Source organism: Microplitis demolitor, chromosome 5 (genome assembly GCF_026212275.2).
Source record: "Microplitis demolitor isolate Queensland-Clemson2020A chromosome 5, iyMicDemo2.1a, whole genome shotgun sequence".
Lineage (NCBI taxonomy): Eukaryota > Metazoa > Arthropoda > Insecta > Hymenoptera > Braconidae > Microplitis > Microplitis demolitor.
The window spans coordinates 21480049-21499580 of record NC_068549.1 but is presented as its reverse complement, the minus strand read 5'-3'; the positions used below and the strand labels follow the sequence as shown (position 1 = coordinate 21499580).

Below are 19532 nucleotides of genomic sequence, written 5' to 3'. Positions count from 1 at the left end.
AAGCTTCAAATTTAATCAGGGATTTTATTTAACATTTTAATTAAAATAATTTAATTTTAATAATTAGCGTTAATTATCATTTAAAAGTGTAACAAAATATTAAAATTTAAACTCATACATTTTTTTTTATTTAAAATAAAAAATCTACTGTCACATTTAATTTTTTTTGTGCTTATTAAAAAACATGAGTGTAAATGTAATAATTCTGAAGTTAGCAAACAGTTCAAAATTTTCGAATTTTTGTTTCAACGACTTAATTTAAAAAAAAAAATAAAAATATGCACATGTAGAAAATTTAATAAACTACAGGTGCAATTTTTAAAAATAATATTTTTTTTTTTGTAATTTATCAGTTTGTTACGAATTCAAAAATTATTTAACGTCAGCCAAATTCAATGATAGTAAAGGTAGCAGACATTTGAAATTAAAAAGAATTTTTTTAACAGATAAATAATGAAAGAAAAATTTTTCTAAAAAAATGCACGTTTCAAAAATTTCATAAACTATACGAGCAATCTTTCAAAATATTTTTTTAATAATTATTTTTTTGTTAAAAAAAAATAAAAAAAATTCTAAATGATTGTTAACTTTATTGTCATGAATAAGCAGCCATCGGACAAATTTAAAATTATAAATAAATAGAGTAAATAATAAAAAAAAAATAATTATAAAAAATGCACTTATCAATTTCAAAATTTTTTAAATGCGCATTTTTTTAAAACTTAATTTTATTAATCATCTACTCTATTTATTAATAATTTAAAATTTGTCTCATGTCTGCTGCATTTACTCATTAAAAAATTTAAATTTTAATCTAAAAAATTTTTAGTAAATGAAAATTAAAATCCTAGACTATTGGTCTAGAGTGCGCTGTCTCCCAAAAAAAAAAAATCTCTACGATACATCCGGTTGAGCGCTTGGTAGCCTGCGCACGCACATTTGTCGAGCAATCTCTCATATCGGGCATAAAAAATTTCACAGTCAACTATCTGTACCACAAAAGTATATTATTGTGTTGTGTTAAATAAGTTGAGACGTAAGTAAACACGAGTTTGTTAATTTATTTAACAATCAGTTAGCTGTCAAAGACCGAGCCTGCAAAGAAAATCCAAAAAGTAAACAAACAAGTTTTTTATTACATTTAAATAAATAAAAATAATAGTTGCTGTTTTTTTAAATCGGGGTGAAAGCTATTGTTTTACTTGAACTAAAAGCAAAAAAAAATATTAAGGTTAAAATAAAGTGATGGAGCTGCTAAACTTTTTTTTTACTATTATTATTATTATTATATATCTTAAATCAACGAATCAAATCAAGTGATCTACCACCAGCACCACCATCAACATACGTCGTCCTTTAAAACTTCAGTATAACCAATAAATAAATGGTGGTAAAATATAAATAATTTTTAAATATTCAAAAAAAAAAAAAACGAGAAAAAAAAACTAGACAACTTGTAAACTTGTCGTGAATTTTCCTGTAGTAGCTGCCAGGAATCCTTGAAAAGAGAGAGAAGAAATCCTTTTCTCTTCCCCTCTTTTCTCTTTGTGCTCGGGAGTACCTTTAAACGTGTGCGTACATGACATACACAAATATATACACATGTATATACATATATATAAAGGCCATGTACCCTGTGTGTGTATGAGAAGGAGGTAAACGACAACAAAGACAACGGAGAAACGTAACAAGAGTTAGATAAAGTAAGAAATAGACTAGAGAGAGAGCGAGCGTAAATTGTTAATCGAAAAACGGCAACATTTTTTCTCACTACATTTGTGCAATATATGTATGTATTAATATATATGTAAATATAGTTGTGGACATGGAAAAAGTTGTTAAACTTGGAGGATCGATTTAAAAGTTTTGGTAAAAATTAAAATAAAATCTAGTGTAAACTAGACTGTAGGGTGACGCTTCATAGGAACACAAGACCCCGTTGTCCCGTGGAAGTTAATTTTTATTTTATATACATTTAGTATTTATTTATTATATATGTATGTGTATGTCAATAACGTTTTCATAAAACTCGTGACGAATTCTGACCGATCGTCTTCACCAGTATAGTATTTTAGCTCATGCTCTGACGTTTCTCGGGAGTTGACCGTCATATATATATGTATGTATATTAAATATATATAAGCAATGAAACAACAGCTGTTTCATTAGTTATTGGCTACGTAGTGATTTTTAATCGGTATATTTTTTAATAAACTTTTGGGCTCTTTGTCCTGTCAAATGTGACAGCAACTGTCAAAGTTAACACGCGTTATTTTTTACACGGATAACGGTTATTTTGTTGGGTATTCGAGTTTATTTTATTGCTAAAGGATCATTTGTCATTTATTTAGTGGGTTAATTTACATTTTTTAAACCATTCTGACGTTTGATTTTTTTTTTTTTATTTATTTTTACAGAAATTGTTAACAACTGTTTGGATTTATTCACTGAGTCGTAAAAAGTTTATGGGATTGTAGAGAAATTTTTAAAAACTCCTGTAAGTATTTGAACTAGTGAATTTATTGACGTTAATTGAATGTAATATTAAAATGAATTTTTGAATTTAAGGATTTTTTAGCACAAATAAAAGTTTAAAATGTCGGTACTGAATTTGAGTGGCGATGATGCTGTTGAGTGCCCATTGTGCATGGAGCCATTGGAAGTTGATGATTTAAATTTTTTTCCGTGCACGTGTGGCTATCAAATTTGTCGGTTCTGTTGGCATAGAATTCGTACTGATGAAAATGGATTGTGTCCAGCTTGTAGGAAGGCCTATTCGGAAAACCCCGCTGACTTTAAGCCTCTTACAAAAGAAGAAATTTCGAGGTAAATTAATAATATGTTGTTTTATTTTCATGATAACAGCATCGAAACTTAGGGTGTGTTTAGAAAAACACTGGAGAATTATAATTATTTATTCAGATGATTAGTAAGTGGAGAGTCACGTGGTTTAATTAAAACCAGACGAACGGTTTGACAAGAGAATGTTTGTGAGCGCAGAAGTTGCATCTTTCTCTTTCAGAAAGAATTTCTGAACATGTCCTTAAAGTTTCAGTATTTCTACAGCCAGTCAAAAGAAGATAATTTCAGTCGTGTCGCGAATGCCTTCAGTCAGCAGGCAGAAAAATTTATGTTTCGTCCCTTGAGAATAAACAAACAAATTTTTTGACTGGCTGTTGATGAAACTTTAAGTTCCATTGCTGGAAATCATGAAAAACGTGTAACTCAGAATGAAACACGATTTCAGACTGCGGATGTCAGCCAACTTCACCCTGGTCTAAAATCGTTTTGTTTCATTCCTTGTTACAGAATATAGTATTTATTGTGTAATTATGATAATTAATTTATAAATGATTTCAGGTTAAAGGCTGAAAAACGTTTAAAAGATCAACAACGAAAGCAACGAGTTACCGAAAATCGTAAACATCTAGCCAATGTTAGAGTAGTTCAAAAAAATTTGGTCTTTGTTGTTGGCTTGCCGATGCGACTTGCTGAGGCCGATGTAAGTATTATAATTAATTAAAGAAGCTGTTACCTTTTGCTTTAATTAACTTATTTAAACAAACAGTTAATTTTAATCTTCACAAACTTTTCTTAAAAACAATTCAAATTTACGCTGGTAAGAAATTAGTAATTTTAAAACCCCAACGGAAGTACGGCTATTTTAGTTTCGACAAAAATATCCTACAGAAGTACAACAAATTGAGTAATAAATTTTAAATACTCTGAGAATTAATATTAAAATTAAATTCAACGTTAGTGTGGAAATATAAATTCTATCGATGAAACATGAATAATTAATTGTTTAAAATTGCGTTGATCATAATAGAAAGTACTTAAAGATGTACAGATATTTTGAAAGTTTGAAAGGTATCAGTTTCTTTGAATAATTTTGAATTATTATTATTATACGGTAATTATTAATGAAGTGAAAAGAAATGTCCTTGACCCTTTTTTTCACCTAAAGCCCCTGATTCATAACAGTACTGACCATAAGTATTCTAGGTACTGAAAAGGCACGAATACTTTGGTAAATTTGGTAAAATTCACAAGGTCGTTATAAATCAAAGTACTTCGTATGCGGGTTCCCAAGGGCCTAGTGCATCTGCTTACGTCACTTATCAGGTAAAATTTTATTTTATTTACTTATTTAAATTTAAAAAGCAATAATATAATACTAAATTTTTTACAAAGCGTCAAGAGGACGCGTTACGTGCCATCGAAGCCGTCAATAATATCGTCGTGGACGGCAGAACAATCAAGACATCTCTCGGTACGACTAAGTATTGTTCCCATTTTATGCGTAACCAGGCCTGTCCCAAGTCTGACTGTATGTATTTACACGACTTGGGTGATCAGGAAGCATCATTTACTAAGGAAGAAATGCACCAGGGTAAACATCAAGACTATGAACGTAAATTAGTCCAAGCTCTCCATGCTCAAACATCCACGCCATTAAATCGGTTTGTTTTTAAATTGTGCTATGTTTTCTTTTATCTTTTTTTTTAATACAGGTTGATCCAAAAATTGGTAAATATAATATATAACCAGCCAGACAAAATCCTAGATGTGAACTCTACCCGCTGTGAATATTTAATAATTCCCTCAATATTCAAAATTAAGAAATATTGTTCAGAAACTTTATGCTCAGAATTACCCCCTCAATCTAAATCTCACTGGTGTAACTAATTTTGGATCACCCCGTAGTCGTATTTTTATTTCATAAATTATAATATTAATTATTTTTTTAATAAAGGGGCGGCTTTCTAATTAACTTAATTGAATTCATTTTAAATTTAAATTGACATCTTCAGACCCTTTTTCTATATCATAAATACAATAAAATACGATACTAAAATTTAAACAAAGCCAATTAAGTTGATAAGGAAAGTTGTTAACCCCCAGTATAAAAACTACAGTCGTTTCGTAAATTCACAATAAAAAAATAAATGTTATTATTTATAATTATAATAATAATTATTTATTAGGAAACCAATTTCACCACCGGTTGGGAATTCAATTCGCGAGAATGGCAGCACGTCTATCCCAACTCAAATAAAAGAAGCCTGGCCGTCGTTACAGCCTGGACAGCCACCGCAAACTCTAACTCTGACTAAGGATTCATCAGCACAAGTAATAGACCATCAGCAACAGCAGCTTCAGTCACAATCAAATGACACGAGTATTAATACAAATAGTAAATCATTACCGTCACACAGTAATGGTACGTCGCAGCAACAAAATAATAATAACAATAATAATAATAAAGGTGAATCGGGTAGTATAACGACGGAAAAAGGTTCTAGTTCACGTCGTGGTAAGAGTAATAGTGAAAGTAAAGCGCAGGCTGCTAGAAATAAACACAAAAATAATCAGAATAAAGAAAAACACGGTGCTGTCACTGGTACACGTACGACATCACGATCTGAATCGAATAATTCGTCAAATAGTAATTCAAATGGCGCTAACACAACTCAGTCACACACTCACACGATCGATAATTCCCATATAAATGGACAGAAATTAGTTAAAAATTACAGCAACGATATGATAAATGGACAGGAACAGCAAACGTCCAGGTGTAAAAAAAATAATACCGAGCAACAGAATATTTACAAGGACAATGATAATGATAACGACAATGACAATGAAATTGATAATGATATTGGCAATGAAATAGATAATGAAATTGAAATAGAAAACGATCAACGACAGATAAACGTCAATAGTTCAACAACGAAAGAATTAGAGGAATCATTGTGCGAAATAAAACTAAACGGTATTGACAATGGAATTGGTGGTAACAGTTGTGGTAATTCTGAAAGTGACAGTGAGTTACTGAGAGAAGGCAGCACACCAGCAAGTACTGCTTCGAGTACCAGTACGTCTGATGACTTGGGATTGATAAATATCAGTACTGATAGACTTATCGTTGACGCAAATGTTTCTGATGATAATGATGAGTCTGATTTAATAAGCGATCCATCGCCAATTATCGGTACGAATTTAAATTTAAGCACTACCAGTCAAGTTGCACCACCCGGTCTTTATAATAGTAATAATAATAATAATCATATTAATAATAACAATAATATTAGCAATAATATTATTAATAGTAGTAGTAGTACGACAATGAACGGTACACAAGCACAAGTCAATCATAGATCAATTTTCCAGACAGACAACAATAGTTTCTTCAGTTCAAATACATTTCAAAAATTACCACCCAGTGTTATGTCACTGACATCAAACTCACAAACGACACCCTCGAATACCATTGACTGGACAACGACATCAACAACGGCCACGTGCTTGGCACCTATTCCAGATTCATTGCCGTCAGTTCACTCGAGCGAAGACTGGCAAGCGGCATTTGGGTTCCCTGTTGATAAATGTCGAACCAATAATTTAAATAACCATCAGCATCAACATCAACATCACCGTCATCGTACATTGAGTCCTGCATCTTCTTCGTCGTCACCAAGTGTCGTGCCGTTCAATACCGAGAGTTTGCTGGGTGACGAGGACTATCTTGACACCCAGTACTCAACGACACAGTCCTCTAAATTGCATAGTAATTACGTCAGAGATCACAGTAGTGCACTTATAAATCCAACACCAGCCTCTAAATTTATGGCGGACTTTCAGCAAAACTCGTGTCAGCAGAGACTGCTGATGCAGGCACAGCAGAATCAAGAAAATTGTCAGTATATTAAGCAAAATGGTCATGCTTTGGACACTACGATATTGATAAAAAAGGACATGGTTGATATGAAACCGGAGGATGATCTAGGATTTGATCCATTTAATGAAATCCAGAAGGGCCTCGCAGAACTGATGGAAAATGAAGCTCAGGTTCAGCAGCAAAGACAATTTCAACAGCAGCAGCAACATCAGCACCAGCATTTACACCAGAGGAGAGACGAACTCACAAGAGGATTACAGCACCAAGGCTTTCCTGCTCCGAGTTTAGCTCCCCCTCACTTTTCTCAGGTTTTTATCTTTAAATAAATTTTTAAATTTAAATGCGAGACATTTTTATCACAGCAGTGATTTGAAATTTCTTAGGTTGCACACTTGGCCCACTTACAACAGCAGGCACATCATCTGCAAAATATTCAAGTACTGCAACAATCGCACACAATATTATCACGTCTTCCACAGATGCTTCAACAACAGCCGACAAATAATGTTCAGACAACAGCACAACCGACAATGGCTGTCGGTGGTAGTAATAATAGTCTAGGTGGTCAACGCAGTCGTTTACCACCACCAGGATTTCCCAGCTCAACTCCTAACCATATGAATTCATTTGGTCTGGGAATACCACGAGTTGCACCCACTACCAATTCACTGGGTACTCAACCACCGCAACAGACATCTTATCTTCCCAATGGTAATGATCTAATTAATTAATTGATTAATTAATTAAGATTTACTTTCACTCAATAATTTGAAAAATTCGAATTATTTATCCATTTTGAAATTATTTGAAAATTTAAAATATAAAATTTTTATGTAACTTACGATTAATTTGAAAACGTACGAATAATTCGAGTTATCCATGAATTTTCAAATTATTTAAAAATTTTTGAATTATTCGACTGAAATTCGAATGTAAAATTTTGATTTAACTTACGATTAAGCACAAAAATTTATAAATAATTCGAATATTTAAAAAATTGATAATTAATTTGAAAACCGACATATAATTAGATTACTATAAATCAGTAAATTAAAATTTAAAATCGAATAGACCTGAATTATTGGATACGAATAATCAATAAATTATCTGTGAAATAGGTGTAAATAAATGTGTGAGTGATGCAGTATATGGTCTGAAAGATTGGTGTGATATAACCCAGCAACAATCAGCACATACACAGACCCACCAGCCGTTTCACCATCACCAGCAACAGCAGCAGCAGCAACAACTTCACCAGAAAAGTAGCTGGAATAATTTAGGACCAATAACAGACTGGACAACAATTGATCCTGCTATTGTAAGCTCGTCGAGACCTTTACAATTTCAAGCGGCAAGCACGTGGCAATTTTCGCGATTCCATCCTACTATTCACAACGGGCCGCACAATACGCAACAGGTTAATTATATTTATTAATAAACTCATATATAGATCATCGGAATAATTAAAACATTTGTTTCTAAAAATACATTTGTAAATTTAGATACATGTGGTGGTAGAGTTAAAATTATCCACACTGAAAAATATATATATTTTAGCTTTTAAATTTATTTTTACAATTATTTGAAGTCAAATATCGGGGATAGAGCCGAAAAAGGACAAGATCAATTTTAACCCAGGTTCCCAAGTAGCACAGAACAATTTTAGGATGTCATAAAGATGACTTTTAAAAGGACAAGACATTTTTTTTTTGTCTTAAAGTCAAGTATTTTTAAATAAATAAGACGTATAGATGTTGGTACTGAGTCACAGGAATTTAGGGATCGTTTAGATGATAACTTGATTGACAATTATTAGTTATTAACTTCTTGTCGTCACTTGTGTCAAGTTTTTTGAGCAGATATTTTTTCGATGACAAATTTCTGATTTTTGTCAACATTTTGATGCCTTGATAGGTTAAAAGACAGCCTCAAAACTGACATCTTATAGATGTCAAAAAGCCTTGTGCTACTTGGGAAGTAATTTTTTAAAATTCGACATTTAGGCGAATTATAAAAAAAAAAATAATTCAAAAAATTGCACTTATAGATTTTAAAATTTTCTACAAGTGCATTTTTTAGTTTTTTGTTTTTTTGTAATTAATTAAAAAAAAAAAACTCCAAACATTTTTAATTGTCTGCTAACTTCACGATCATTGTCCTTTTTCCAATTTATTGATAAAATTTCGATACATTTATGACAGTTGTCATTGAAAATTTTAAAAAAGTGGTAGATCAGAATAAAATTCTTAAATTTTTACAAATTCCTAATAACAAATTAATTGAATAAAATTAAATAAATTAGGAAACAGATCCACCAGTACAACACTGGGCAATGCAACCGCCACCAGGATTCGGTGGTCCAGCATCAAGTGGACAATTAAATGGACCGGCACAATCAAGCACAGCTGCACAACCGCACAGTAAACTTATTTCTGCAGGGTCAGAAATAGAAAGTAAGTTTATTAAAAAATACTTCAATAATTGAACTGTATAAACAATAAATGTTATTAATAAATTATTTAATTATAAATACAGATTGATAAATTTATTTGCCAACAACGAGACTGTTGTGTGTGATACGTCATTAATATTAAATATTGGAATGAGCCTTAACTTTGAATTTTTTAATAATAAATTCAAATGGGACTGCGATGTTAAGTCAAGATTTACAAGATTATTTTATCTAATCGCACCCGAGGCTGACTTAGCACCCGATCTGCATAATTTTTAATTCTCTCCTCTCTATATATTTAAAACAAAACATTTATTATAAACATTTAACATTAAAACACAAACAAAGATATGTTACGATTAAACATTTACGCGGTTTATAATTATTTTTATCGTGTATTATTATAAGTAGATGATTAAATGCGAGTATATTATTTTATTTATAAAAAAACTTATTTTCTGTCACGTGATTATTTATACCTAGAGGAAAAATGAAATTTATTGAACACATTTGCTTATATATCTTTTCACTTAATGATAAAATTAAAATATTAAACAGTAGTTGATTAATATAATTAATTATTCACGTGATGGAATTGCAATATTTAAATAAATAATAAAATTAGCAGCGAGTATTCGTGCCTACTTTATTCGTCTCTAATCTCTTAAATAGAGACAGGAAAAAAATTATGATAGAGAAAAAAATTAAATATATATAAAATAAATACTCGGCGAATTTAATTTAATAGAAAAAATATTTAAAAATATCAGCATTTTAATTGTTTGGCAATTTGTCATTTGGTTTTTTTAAAAAAAGGTAAAAAAAAGTAAATAAATAAGACGTAATGTCTCACACAACAAGACTTTGTAAAATAATAAAAGAAAAATGAAGATTAATGAGGGAGATAAAAGAAATATGAAAGGATAAAAAAAAATATATAAATTTGTGTACAAGTATTTGCGATAAGGTGCAATAAAAAGCACTTTAACTAAACTACTAATTAATAATCGCAACTAACGATACAACGTGTAATTTTAACGAGTAATCTCGAAGCGTTTTAACGAGGTTTACTTGGCATTGAAACAAACAGATTTGAAAATTAAATAAATAAAAAACGTTCACTGCGATATACTGGTGAAAATATAAATATATATATAAATAGGTTTAATTATTAATTATTATTATTATTATTATTATTATTATTATTATTATATATAAATATATAAATAAATATATAAAATAAATTATCCATAAGGTGGTCGATAAATATACGATATATAAACGCAAAAGAGTAACCTATTTTTATCCTTGCCTTAAATTAAGACCGGTACTGTCATTGTAGAGTAAAAGATCGAGTACTTGATCGGGGAACCAGTACTCGAGGCTCCATGTATTTGTATATCTATATTTAGTAAAATTTAGTAAATATAGATATTGAAAGGCGTGAGTGACCGGGTACTAGTTCCCTGATCGGGCACTGGGTCTCTTACTTCACGTACACAGTCAATGTGAGAAAACTTTGTCCACGTTTTTCTCTTAAATATATCAATAACGTCCTGAGTAGAAAACCTGGATTGACAGATTTGACAAAATGACTTTTACATTTTTTATCAGCAGTCGCAGCACATATTGGGCCAGTTGGGCCGAACTAAGTCCTTAGTAAACTTAATAAGTTACTAAAAGTACTTACTTAAGTTTTCGGCCAAACACTTGCCAGATACTAAGCAACTTTTATTGTGACGTAATTTTATTTAGTATCGCGTTGCAAAATTCATTTATAAATTGTAAACAAACGTAAGCTTAAACTAAAAGATTTTATTTATTTATTTATTTTTTTTTTTATGTGAAATAAAATAATTCCTCAGGAGGATCAAAGTTTTATAACTGCTCAGTATGAGTTTTTTTTTTAAATTTATATTTCACTGATACGAGCTATAAAAAATATTTTAAAATTATAAAGTTGTACTGTAGGTAAACAAATACGGTAATGGCTCATTGTCTAGGCCTGTGACGCGTTTATTTATAATTTTTATCTCCACCAAAAATTTGAGGTAACCGATACCGCGAAATTTTAAAAATTAGAAAGAGGTTTTCTACTGAGGATATAGATATGAATTTAGTTGGCTTTAATTATAATCCTCCATGTCTCCCAAAAAAAAAAAAAAAAAAAAAAAAAACTTTGAAAAAAGTGTCTGAAACTTCCTATCCATGGTAAGTATTTAAAAAACTTTAATTTTTATCAGTAGATAGGATAACACAAAATAATAAAATTTTTAAACATGATCAATGAATATTAGAGTACGGAGGTAAGAATTCAGTGTCAGATTGATCATTATTTTCGTTATTTTCATCATCTGAATCCCATTCATCGCAATAATGACTCTCTCTTTCACCCCAGGCTAGAGAGGTCCGCGTCAGGCCCCAGAATGATTGTGGCTTTAAATCACGTCGTGTTGCTGTGAATCTCCAGCCCATATGAAAACGACATCCACCACAATGTGCTATTGTCCAGGCATATCTAAATATAAATATAAATTTAAGTATCACAATATTGCCATGTATAAATTATATTTTTTTACAACAAAATTTACCCAGGAAACCAACTGTACTCTGTTGAAGCTGGCGCATTGTCAAGTACCAGCGACTGTGCTTTATGAAGTGTTATTGTTTCATGTATCGCTCCAGCGGGATTGCAGTACGCACTCTGCACACCTTCTTCATTCATTTGGAAGACGTCTGTTTGTCTTGCAACTTTGGCACCACATCGTTTGCAAACAAAGATATTATTTGCCAATTTACGGAGTAGTTTTTCTTCTCTCTGGAGTCTAAATATTACTGAGTCTATTTCGAGAAGCGAAAGAGCTGTCTTGGGTGTGATAACTAAATTCTGCGCAACCCAAAATGACAACTCTGTTGGATCACTTGGAATGTTCCCTCCTTCTGATAAAAATTAAAAAAAAATTATTTTTAATTATTGTAATAAAATTTACAGGGTGGCCATAAAGAAATTATTTCAAAATTCCCTATTTCCCAGTTTTCCAGTAAAGTTTTTCGGATTTTCCTAACCGAAATTTTATTCATGTCAGTAAGATATTCAAAGATTTTATTATTTTTTCATTGTCGATAATTAAATCTGATGATTAAATCATGAGTAACCAAAAAAAGTCAATAAAAAAAATTAATATGGCCTACTTTTGATCACTCGATGGTAAAAATATGTAAGTTAAAATATTTAATAAGAAATTAAATGATTAAAATGAATTCAAAGTACACTAGTCACTAAAATTGAGGGATATTTAAAAAATTCCAAATTTTTATGTGAATTTCTACAGGCTGTAACTCGAAGGAAAATGGTCGTACGACAAAAACAAAAAAGGCAAATTGTAGCTTCAAGTGTCTGGTTTTCTGACCTGGTCTTTAAATTTTTTTACTATGTGCGGTTCCGGAGTAATCAAAAGTCAATCATAATTATCGAAAAAAATTTATTGAAGCCCGTAGACAGTTTCTAAGACGAGCATAAATTTTGAAATTTTTTTTTCGATGGTTTTCTAAGGATTACTCCAGAACCGCGCGTAATAAAAAATTCCAAGACCAGATCAGAAAACTAGACACTTGAAGCTACAATTTGCCTTCAAGACCGCCTGTTAAATTTATTTACAAATTTAAAAATTTTAAATTGTTGCAATTCCTGGATACTTTTAAAAATTCTCAACATTTTCGGTTTGTGGCTGAATTTAAAACATCAACTTACTTGACTGTAAGAACTTTAAATAATTATGAATTTTTGCAGACAGTCTGTTAGGGTCATAGAGATGATAGACCCAAGAAGGCCATGGTGTTATAGCAGAGTCAATTTTCGCGACTTTATTCAGTCTCTTAATGTTACGATCTGTTGTCGGTCCTCGTAACCGATCTAAAGACGCAATACGACTTTCATAATTAGGTGCTCCCAATTCAACTTCCGGTAATATCCTGACATCAGCGACAGGTATCCTCCCCGTAGTCTTGCAATTAAAATTTACAAAATCATTCAATCAATCGTCTAAAAAAAATTAACAGATGCTTTGATTGCTCGCTAGAGTTTGATAAAAAACTTACATTTTTAATACGTATTATTTTAAATCGCTGTCTGCCTTTGGCTTTGACACGCACTTCCTCCAGCCCATGCATCAAAGATTCCTCAGTGTACTCATAAATTTCAGCAGTTGTGCCTACACTATTTACATCTCGAACACAGACGACTCCAAAGGTCCGATCCTTGGCAATACACTGACGCAACATTTCAATAGGTCGTGAATTACGAGCGACAATAGGCAAAGTCCCACCCGGAAAAAGTACCAGCCATCTTGGTTGTGTTGATTCTGGAGGCCACAGAGGCAAGTTTACATAGATTCCATTGTCTAGCAATGTCCTGCCACGCAGTACTTGTAAATTGTCACCTAAATACTATCAACAATTAAATCATTACTATTAATTAGCTTCAATTTTGTCTTAGTGGTAAGAGGGCAAACTTTTTGGCCTCCATAGTGAATCCATTTATTATTCAAAAATTTCCGGTATATTTTTTATTTTCTATACTCAGAACTTTAAATAAATCTCAGGTAATTCATAGAATTTATTAATTTACCTGGGATTAAACTCTTAACCTTTTAATTATAAAACTAGAGAAGTTTTCCCGATTTGAAAATTATTTTTTTCATGACCAGCATCGAAACTTAGAGTTTCAGTGCCGCTACAGCTAATCGAAATAAGATAATTTTAGTCCAATGCCGCGAATGAATATTAGCAAACTCGTAAATTTTTAATGCTTTCAGTCAGCGAGCAGACTCATGAAGGTCCCACGATAAGACCAGACTTAAAACTTGTGGAAAAGATTGTAGTTTGTTATAAAAAAATTTACTTTTGGTCGTCACTTGTGTCAAGTTTTTTAAGCAGATATTTTTTCGGTAACATAAATTTCTAATTGTTTTGTCAACATATTGATGCCTTCGTGACAAGTCAAAAAGTAGCCTAAAAACTGATATCTTATAGATGTCACAAAGGCAAGTGTGCTACCTGGGTAAATAAAAATTGAATATTTGAATTTATCGATTCGAATTGAGTAATTTGAAGTTACAAAAAATTAAAAATTCGCACCCCTAATATTTATACTATTGGACCTCATATATAATAAAGAGTAAAATGTAAATCACAACCGAGTATGAAAAATAAAAAAACCAAAATTTAAAAATGATCCTGAAGTTAGCAAGCCATTGGTAATTTTCGGATTTTTTTTTCTCTAAACCAATTACAAAAAAACAAAAACTAAAAATATGCACATGTAGGAAATTTAAAAAGCTACAAGTGCAATTTTTCTAAATATCTTTTATTTATAATTTATTCAAAAAAAAAAATTTCAAAAATTGTTAGACATCAGCTAACTTCAGTGTCATAATTTAAAATTCCATTAAAATAGAATCCACTAAAACTTACTCATAACTTAAAATACTTACTGAGTGAGACGTAGCCAATGTCATATCAAACGTATTGTCGAGTGGTACCTCAGAGTCTAAAATTTCCATCACCATAACATAAATAAAAAAAAATTATAACAACAAAAAAAATTTTAACCATAAATAATATACCATCATTTTGATATAAAATATCTCCATCTCCCAGATCGTGATCATTCAGCTCAAGAATTTCCTCCATCTCGACTCGAATATCAATACTATAAATCCAAAATCATCAATAAACACCAAATTAAAAAAAACAATATATTTTTATTATTATTATTAAATTATTTATATTTGCAATTGACAAGATGGTGGTAAAAACTCCTTACTTAAAGTAAAGGCTGATTCACACCAAAATTACAAATACATAAAGCCTTAAACTCGAAGGGACTCGAACCTCCACGAGCCACCACGAGTTAATAAAACTCAGACGAATGATAGGATTGTCTGGTTCCGGAGAGGGGTTACGGGTTTCGTGATAGAGCAGAAGCAGAGCAGAGTATGAGGCTCCGAGCACGTCGGCAGCACTTGAGAGGCAGGGAGGGCTTGACGAACGAACCAAGTCACTCAGCAGTTCGGTGTCGTCGCCATTGCCAGTGCGTTCTCGCCCTCGCTGGCCCTCGCATCGAAGTGAGACTCGTGTGCGGCGTGGAGACGACTCAGGACTACATATATTTATTTATATATATATATATACATACTCAATATATTATTATCATCATTATTGTTATTATTATATATATATATTTATATATATATAATACATAATTAAACTTGAACATATTACCACATATACTGAACACCCACAATTCCTTCCCGACGAGGGCCTTCTGTGTGCCCTACCGATGCAGAGATATTGCACCGAACTCACCGAAAGATTGTTGAAATCCCTTGACAAGGAGTACAATGTAAGTAACGCGCGGGTTTTAAATCCGCCGATTGATAATTGAGTCGCGGATATTTAATATTTAAATTTGAATAACAAAAAAGTATTTTACAATTTTAACACAAAACCTAACCCTAGTCTATCAGCTCCATCAACTCAGGATAAAAGTTTACCTACGTCTTTGATTGGAAATTGTTTATGGATTGGATCTACTGGCTGGTGGTGTGCTCCGAAGCTGGTTATACTCCGCACTAGAGTTCTAACTACGTCGCCGTCCGCTCAGGCAAACGGCTATCGGGCCACTCTCGCAACTGTGCGCCGTGTGCCTGTAGCCGTGGCATGCGCTACACACTAAAACACTTACTCATTTACGTCTGTGTTAAATGTCATCGTGTGTGCTAGTGATTTTTACTACGTACGTGTGAAACTGTGCTACTGACACCATCATACATACCAGACACTAACGTCTCTTTCATAAGTGTGCGTGTGTGTGAGTGTATCATGTAGAACACACCAAATGACCATGAAAAAAAAATATTTTTTTATTTAGGCCAATTGTTTTATCAAAATTGTCAACTTGGGTGGCTGCTTTTTCAACAATTCAATGACATGCAGTCAATTAATCCTTTCACCTGATGTAGAGCTGGACATTTTTTTTTTATCAGTCGTATTGGATTTCCAATTTTCTTTTTTTATTCTTGTGTTTATCTTTTAGATATGGAGCAGATAAAATTCATTAATTTTAGGTCCCATTACAGATTTTTATTTAAAACACCCATAGTTTTCTTGTACATTACTTAGTTTTAAATTTATTATTATTTAAATTGCAGGTCGTCGACATGGGAGCCGTCGTGGATGTCATTACGGCCCTGGAGAAGAAGATTATTACTAAAGAAGTGCTCGAGGTATTTAATAATCAAATAAAATTTTTTGTTTTTAAAATAAATATTGATTGTAAATAATAATAATAAATAATAAAACAGGAAACGCGGCTGGGTAAACACATCAATGAGCTCAGACGAAAAACGACGAACGAAGCACTGGCGAAACGTGCCAAAGATTTGGTACGATGGTGGCGTGACACCGTGTTACCGTCATCTGGACAACAACACGGGTCAAACCCACCAACAGCACCTCCAAATCCTGTAGTAATAGACAACACCTCGTCCCATCAAACGTTAAATGGAACAAAACCAGCGAGTCCACTGGTAACAGCAGCACGTACAGTTAAACCACGTAGTCCAGTACCAGGATCTGCGGCGACGCGGATAAAACCCCAGAGTCCATTGATGCGTGATGCAACAACAGCACAATTTTCGGTGGCTGGTAAAAATATCAGCCCATCGTTGTCACTAAACAGTGATTCATGTTCACCAAATTCAACACCTATCAAACTGCCAATAGTTACGTCAAATTATAAACTAAATACAGCTGGTTCGCCAAAGTTAAGTGGTACCAGTAATCAAAATCATTCAATAGAAGCAGTACCAAGAACTCACAGTTCAAATAAACGTTTACGAAAAGAAGATACTCAACAACAGCAAATAAATTCACCTCATCAGCAACAGTATGACGTTAACTCGACATCTAGAGACGAGCTTACGAGTATTACTGTTCCAGTTGCTAAAAAACAACGTGTCAATGGTGATTTTAACATAAATATTAACTCGCAAGTGCCTAATAGCCCGTCTTCGTCGTCTACTAGTACGCGAAATGAGGGTATCGTTAATCCAGTACTGGACTCGAGTTTGTCTGGTAATTTAAGTACTGGAACAGCAACCGCTAAAACAGAACCCGTACCACCGGTTGGACCAAAAAAACGTGGACGAAAAAAAGGAAGTAAATCAGTAAAAAGTCAATCGTTGTCTGAGGATCGTGTGAAAGAAAAGTTAGCGAGTATATCACGTAATCCAAAATTAAAAACAACACAGGAGATACTTGCGGACATACAAGTGCGCAATGTCAGTGGCGCACTTGGTACCACGACGACTGGTCCTGGTCAACTGAAACGCGAGCCACCGACAACTGATGAAATTCTACGGAATACGGAGATTAATAATCGTAATCTTGCCTCGAATAACAACACCCGTACGAAAATTCAAACGATAAATCGTTATGAATCTCAACGTTTATCTGCTGGCAGTACTACCCCTGCTGGACCTGGTGCCGATCAACATCTTGACACTGATGGGGTCAAAGCTGAACGAGTTGCAGAACCAGATCCTCCATCGATAGAAGCTACCCTCAAAGAAATTCTCTCCAAGTTACCGCCGTTGGATCTCGACGCTATAAGATGGAGCGACGACGAAACGAATAACGAGGATGAGCTTGAGCATAAACTTGATGACCAGGACAATACGACGACGGAAGATCGTGTTAAAATAACTGATGATCAAGTAGAACGTCTTCACACAGAGTGTATTGAAAGTTTGAATGGTAATTTTCAAATGAAACTTAATAAAAAATCAGTGAATAAGGAGGTAGTTGATGATATTGATGAATCTGTTAGTAATAAAATTGTTGGTGTGTACAAACGTCGTGTTGTTGATGACGATACGGAACGTGAGTTTCGAGAGTGGCATGAAATGTTGGCAAGACCCAGTTTCGATGGCCAAATTCTCCACATATTGCCTTACGTTATCATCGATTAATTATTATTAGTTATTATTATTATTATCATTAATATTATATTATTTTGATTATTATCTAAGTGCATAAGTAATTTTTTTACATTAATCGTATTGTAATAAATATCGCGATTAAATTTAAACAAATTTTTTTTTTTCATCCACATCCAGAAATTATTATTTTTTTTTTTTTTTTATAATTATTTAGTCTTCCTGGGAATAATTAAAAAAAAATCTATCGCGATAATTGGAAATACGATTTAAATGTAAAGAAAAAAAAATTAAATAAATAAATAAATAATATTTTTAAATGTAAACTACTGAGCCACGGTGTACATTTTATATATTAATGATTTAATTTGTCATTAATAAACTTGTCAATTTTTTTTTCTTGTTTTGAGTCCCGGCATTGAGTGTCAACGCTGAGAAATTGTTTTTATTTCATCTTTTTAATTATAATTATTTTGTTTTCATTTTATTGATATTAATATTAATAATAAATATCTTTACCTTCTTTATATATATATATATATATATATATATATATATATATATATATATATATATATATATATATATATATATATATATATATATATATATATATATATATATATATATATATATATATATATATATATGTAATAAGTACATTGTAAATAGTAGTATGTAAAAGATATTGTTCCAACAGGGATAATAATTAAATCTCGAAAACAAGTCCTGCGACGCGAGTTTTATATTAAAAAAAAATATATAAATAATAATTAAAATATATATAAAAAAAAATAATAAATATTTAAATATCTCAATCGAATAATGTCTATCAGACAAAGACTGAAAGAGAAAAAAATTAAAAGCGTATGTGGGACTACTGATACATTTAAACAATAAAATGCAAACAAAGTTAATGAAAATAAGATTTAATTAACAAAAAAATTAATTTTGAATTAATAAATAAATGTATTAAATGACACTGGCTGTGTTGTTTGTTTACGATAATAAAATACGAGGGTTTCAGCATATTCAATTTATCTTTTACATATGTATATAATAGTCCTGTCAAAACTACGAAACCGGAGACTTTTCGAGTGTTGGTACAAATTTGGCTCATAATAAAAGTCATCACCCCGAGGGTTGATGGAAAAAAATAAATACAGATTTTGTGAAAATATTTCAGACAAAAAAAAATTTTTTTTAAAGTTGTAGAGGAAAACAATTTACATAAAAAAGTATAAGAATTTTTTCAGTAAATTTAAGTTCGAAATTTCAAAAATTTAAATGTTTTTTTTTTTTTTTAATTCTTATACTTTTTTGTGTACATTTTTTTTCTCTATTATTTTTGTTTGAGTTTCTTACAATTTTTTTTTGTTTACGAAATATTTTCAAA

At 31.6% G+C, this 19532-nt stretch overlaps 3 protein-coding genes across 17 annotated transcripts; 2 read left to right on the top strand and 1 right to left on the bottom strand.

Moving 5' to 3' along the window:
• Window positions 1-919: 919 nt before the first annotated feature.
• LOC103579369 (uncharacterized protein DDB_G0283357) lies at window positions 920-9343 on the top strand. 10 transcript variants are annotated; one of them, XM_053739694.1, is made up of 11 exons: window positions 920-1036; window positions 2418-2497; window positions 2569-2826; window positions 3361-3502; window positions 4006-4125; window positions 4195-4463; window positions 4989-6993; window positions 7069-7396; window positions 7804-8102; window positions 8988-9138; window positions 9221-9343. In XM_053739694.1, the coding sequence occupies exons 3-11, from the start codon at window positions 2597-2599 to the stop codon at window positions 9223-9225; spliced, it is 3549 nt and encodes a 1182-aa protein (XP_053595669.1). In that variant the 5' UTR covers window positions 920-1036; window positions 2418-2497; window positions 2569-2596; the 3' UTR covers window positions 9226-9343. The 10 variants fall into 10 exon arrangements, with proteins under 10 accessions (XP_053595669.1, XP_053595668.1, XP_053595677.1 ...); XM_053739693.1 differs by having other exon boundaries at window positions 920-1115; XM_053739702.1 differs by lacking the exon at window positions 920-1036 and adding an exon at window positions 1156-1390.
• Window positions 9344-10943: 1600 nt separating this feature from the next.
• On the bottom strand, window positions 10944-15799 carry LOC103579371 (protein cereblon). Of its 5 annotated transcripts, XM_008560742.3 has the most exons (8): window positions 15696-15799; window positions 15420-15522; window positions 14762-14847; window positions 14630-14685; window positions 13236-13583; window positions 12889-13141; window positions 11729-12077; window positions 10944-11655 (listed from the first exon to the last, which is right to left on the bottom strand). In XM_008560742.3, the coding sequence occupies exons 2-8, from the start codon at window positions 15422-15424 to the stop codon at window positions 11421-11423; spliced, it is 1332 nt and encodes a 443-aa protein (XP_008558964.1). In that variant the 5' UTR covers window positions 15425-15522; window positions 15696-15799; the 3' UTR covers window positions 10944-11420. The 5 variants fall into 5 exon arrangements, with proteins under 5 accessions (XP_008558964.1, XP_008558967.1, XP_008558966.1 ...); XM_008560745.3 differs by lacking the exon at window positions 15420-15522 and having other exon boundaries at window positions 15692-15797; XM_008560744.2 differs by lacking the exon at window positions 15420-15522 and having other exon boundaries at window positions 15696-15793.
• Window positions 15290-18603, top strand: LOC103579370 (mediator of RNA polymerase II transcription subunit 26). Of its 2 annotated transcripts, XM_008560739.3 has the most exons (4): window positions 15923-15998; window positions 16069-16264; window positions 16349-16423; window positions 16502-18603. In XM_008560739.3, the coding sequence occupies exons 3-4, from the start codon at window positions 16358-16360 to the stop codon at window positions 18167-18169; spliced, it is 1734 nt and encodes a 577-aa protein (XP_008558961.1). In that variant the 5' UTR covers window positions 15923-15998; window positions 16069-16264; window positions 16349-16357; the 3' UTR covers window positions 18170-18603. The 2 variants fall into 2 exon arrangements, with proteins under 2 accessions (XP_008558959.1, XP_008558961.1); XM_008560737.3 differs by lacking the exons at window positions 15923-15998; window positions 16069-16264 and adding an exon at window positions 15290-15540.
• The last annotated feature ends 929 nt before the right edge of the window (window positions 18604-19532 follow it).

Coding starts and splice junctions, on each gene's coding strand:
- LOC103579369 (XM_053739694.1), top strand. CDS start 2,597: ATGTCGGTACTGAATTTGAGTGGCGATGATGCTGTTGAGTGCCCATTG. Junction 2,827..3,360: donor ACAAAAGAAGAAATTTCGAG/GTAAATTAATAA, acceptor AAATGATTTCAG/GTTAAAGGCTGAAAAACGTT. Junction 7,397..7,803: donor GACATCTTATCTTCCCAATG/GTAATGATCTAA, acceptor TCTGTGAAATAG/GTGTAAATAAATGTGTGAGT.
- LOC103579370 (XM_008560737.3), top strand. CDS start 15,478: ATGCAGAGATATTGCACCGAACTCACCGAAAGATTGTTGAAATCCCTT. Junction 15,541..16,348: donor CCCTTGACAAGGAGTACAAT/GTAAGTAACGCG, acceptor TTTAAATTGCAG/GTCGTCGACATGGGAGCCGT. Junction 16,424..16,501: donor TTACTAAAGAAGTGCTCGAG/GTATTTAATAAT, acceptor ATAATAAAACAG/GAAACGCGGCTGGGTAAACA.
- LOC103579371 (XM_008560742.3), bottom strand. Junction 14,686..14,761: donor TATTTTATATCAAAATGATG/GTATATTATTTA, acceptor TGGAAATTTTAG/ACTCTGAGGTACCACTCGAC. Junction 13,142..13,235: donor AAATAATACGTATTAAAAAT/GTAAGTTTTTTA, acceptor TTTAATTGCAAG/ACTACGGGGAGGATACCTGT.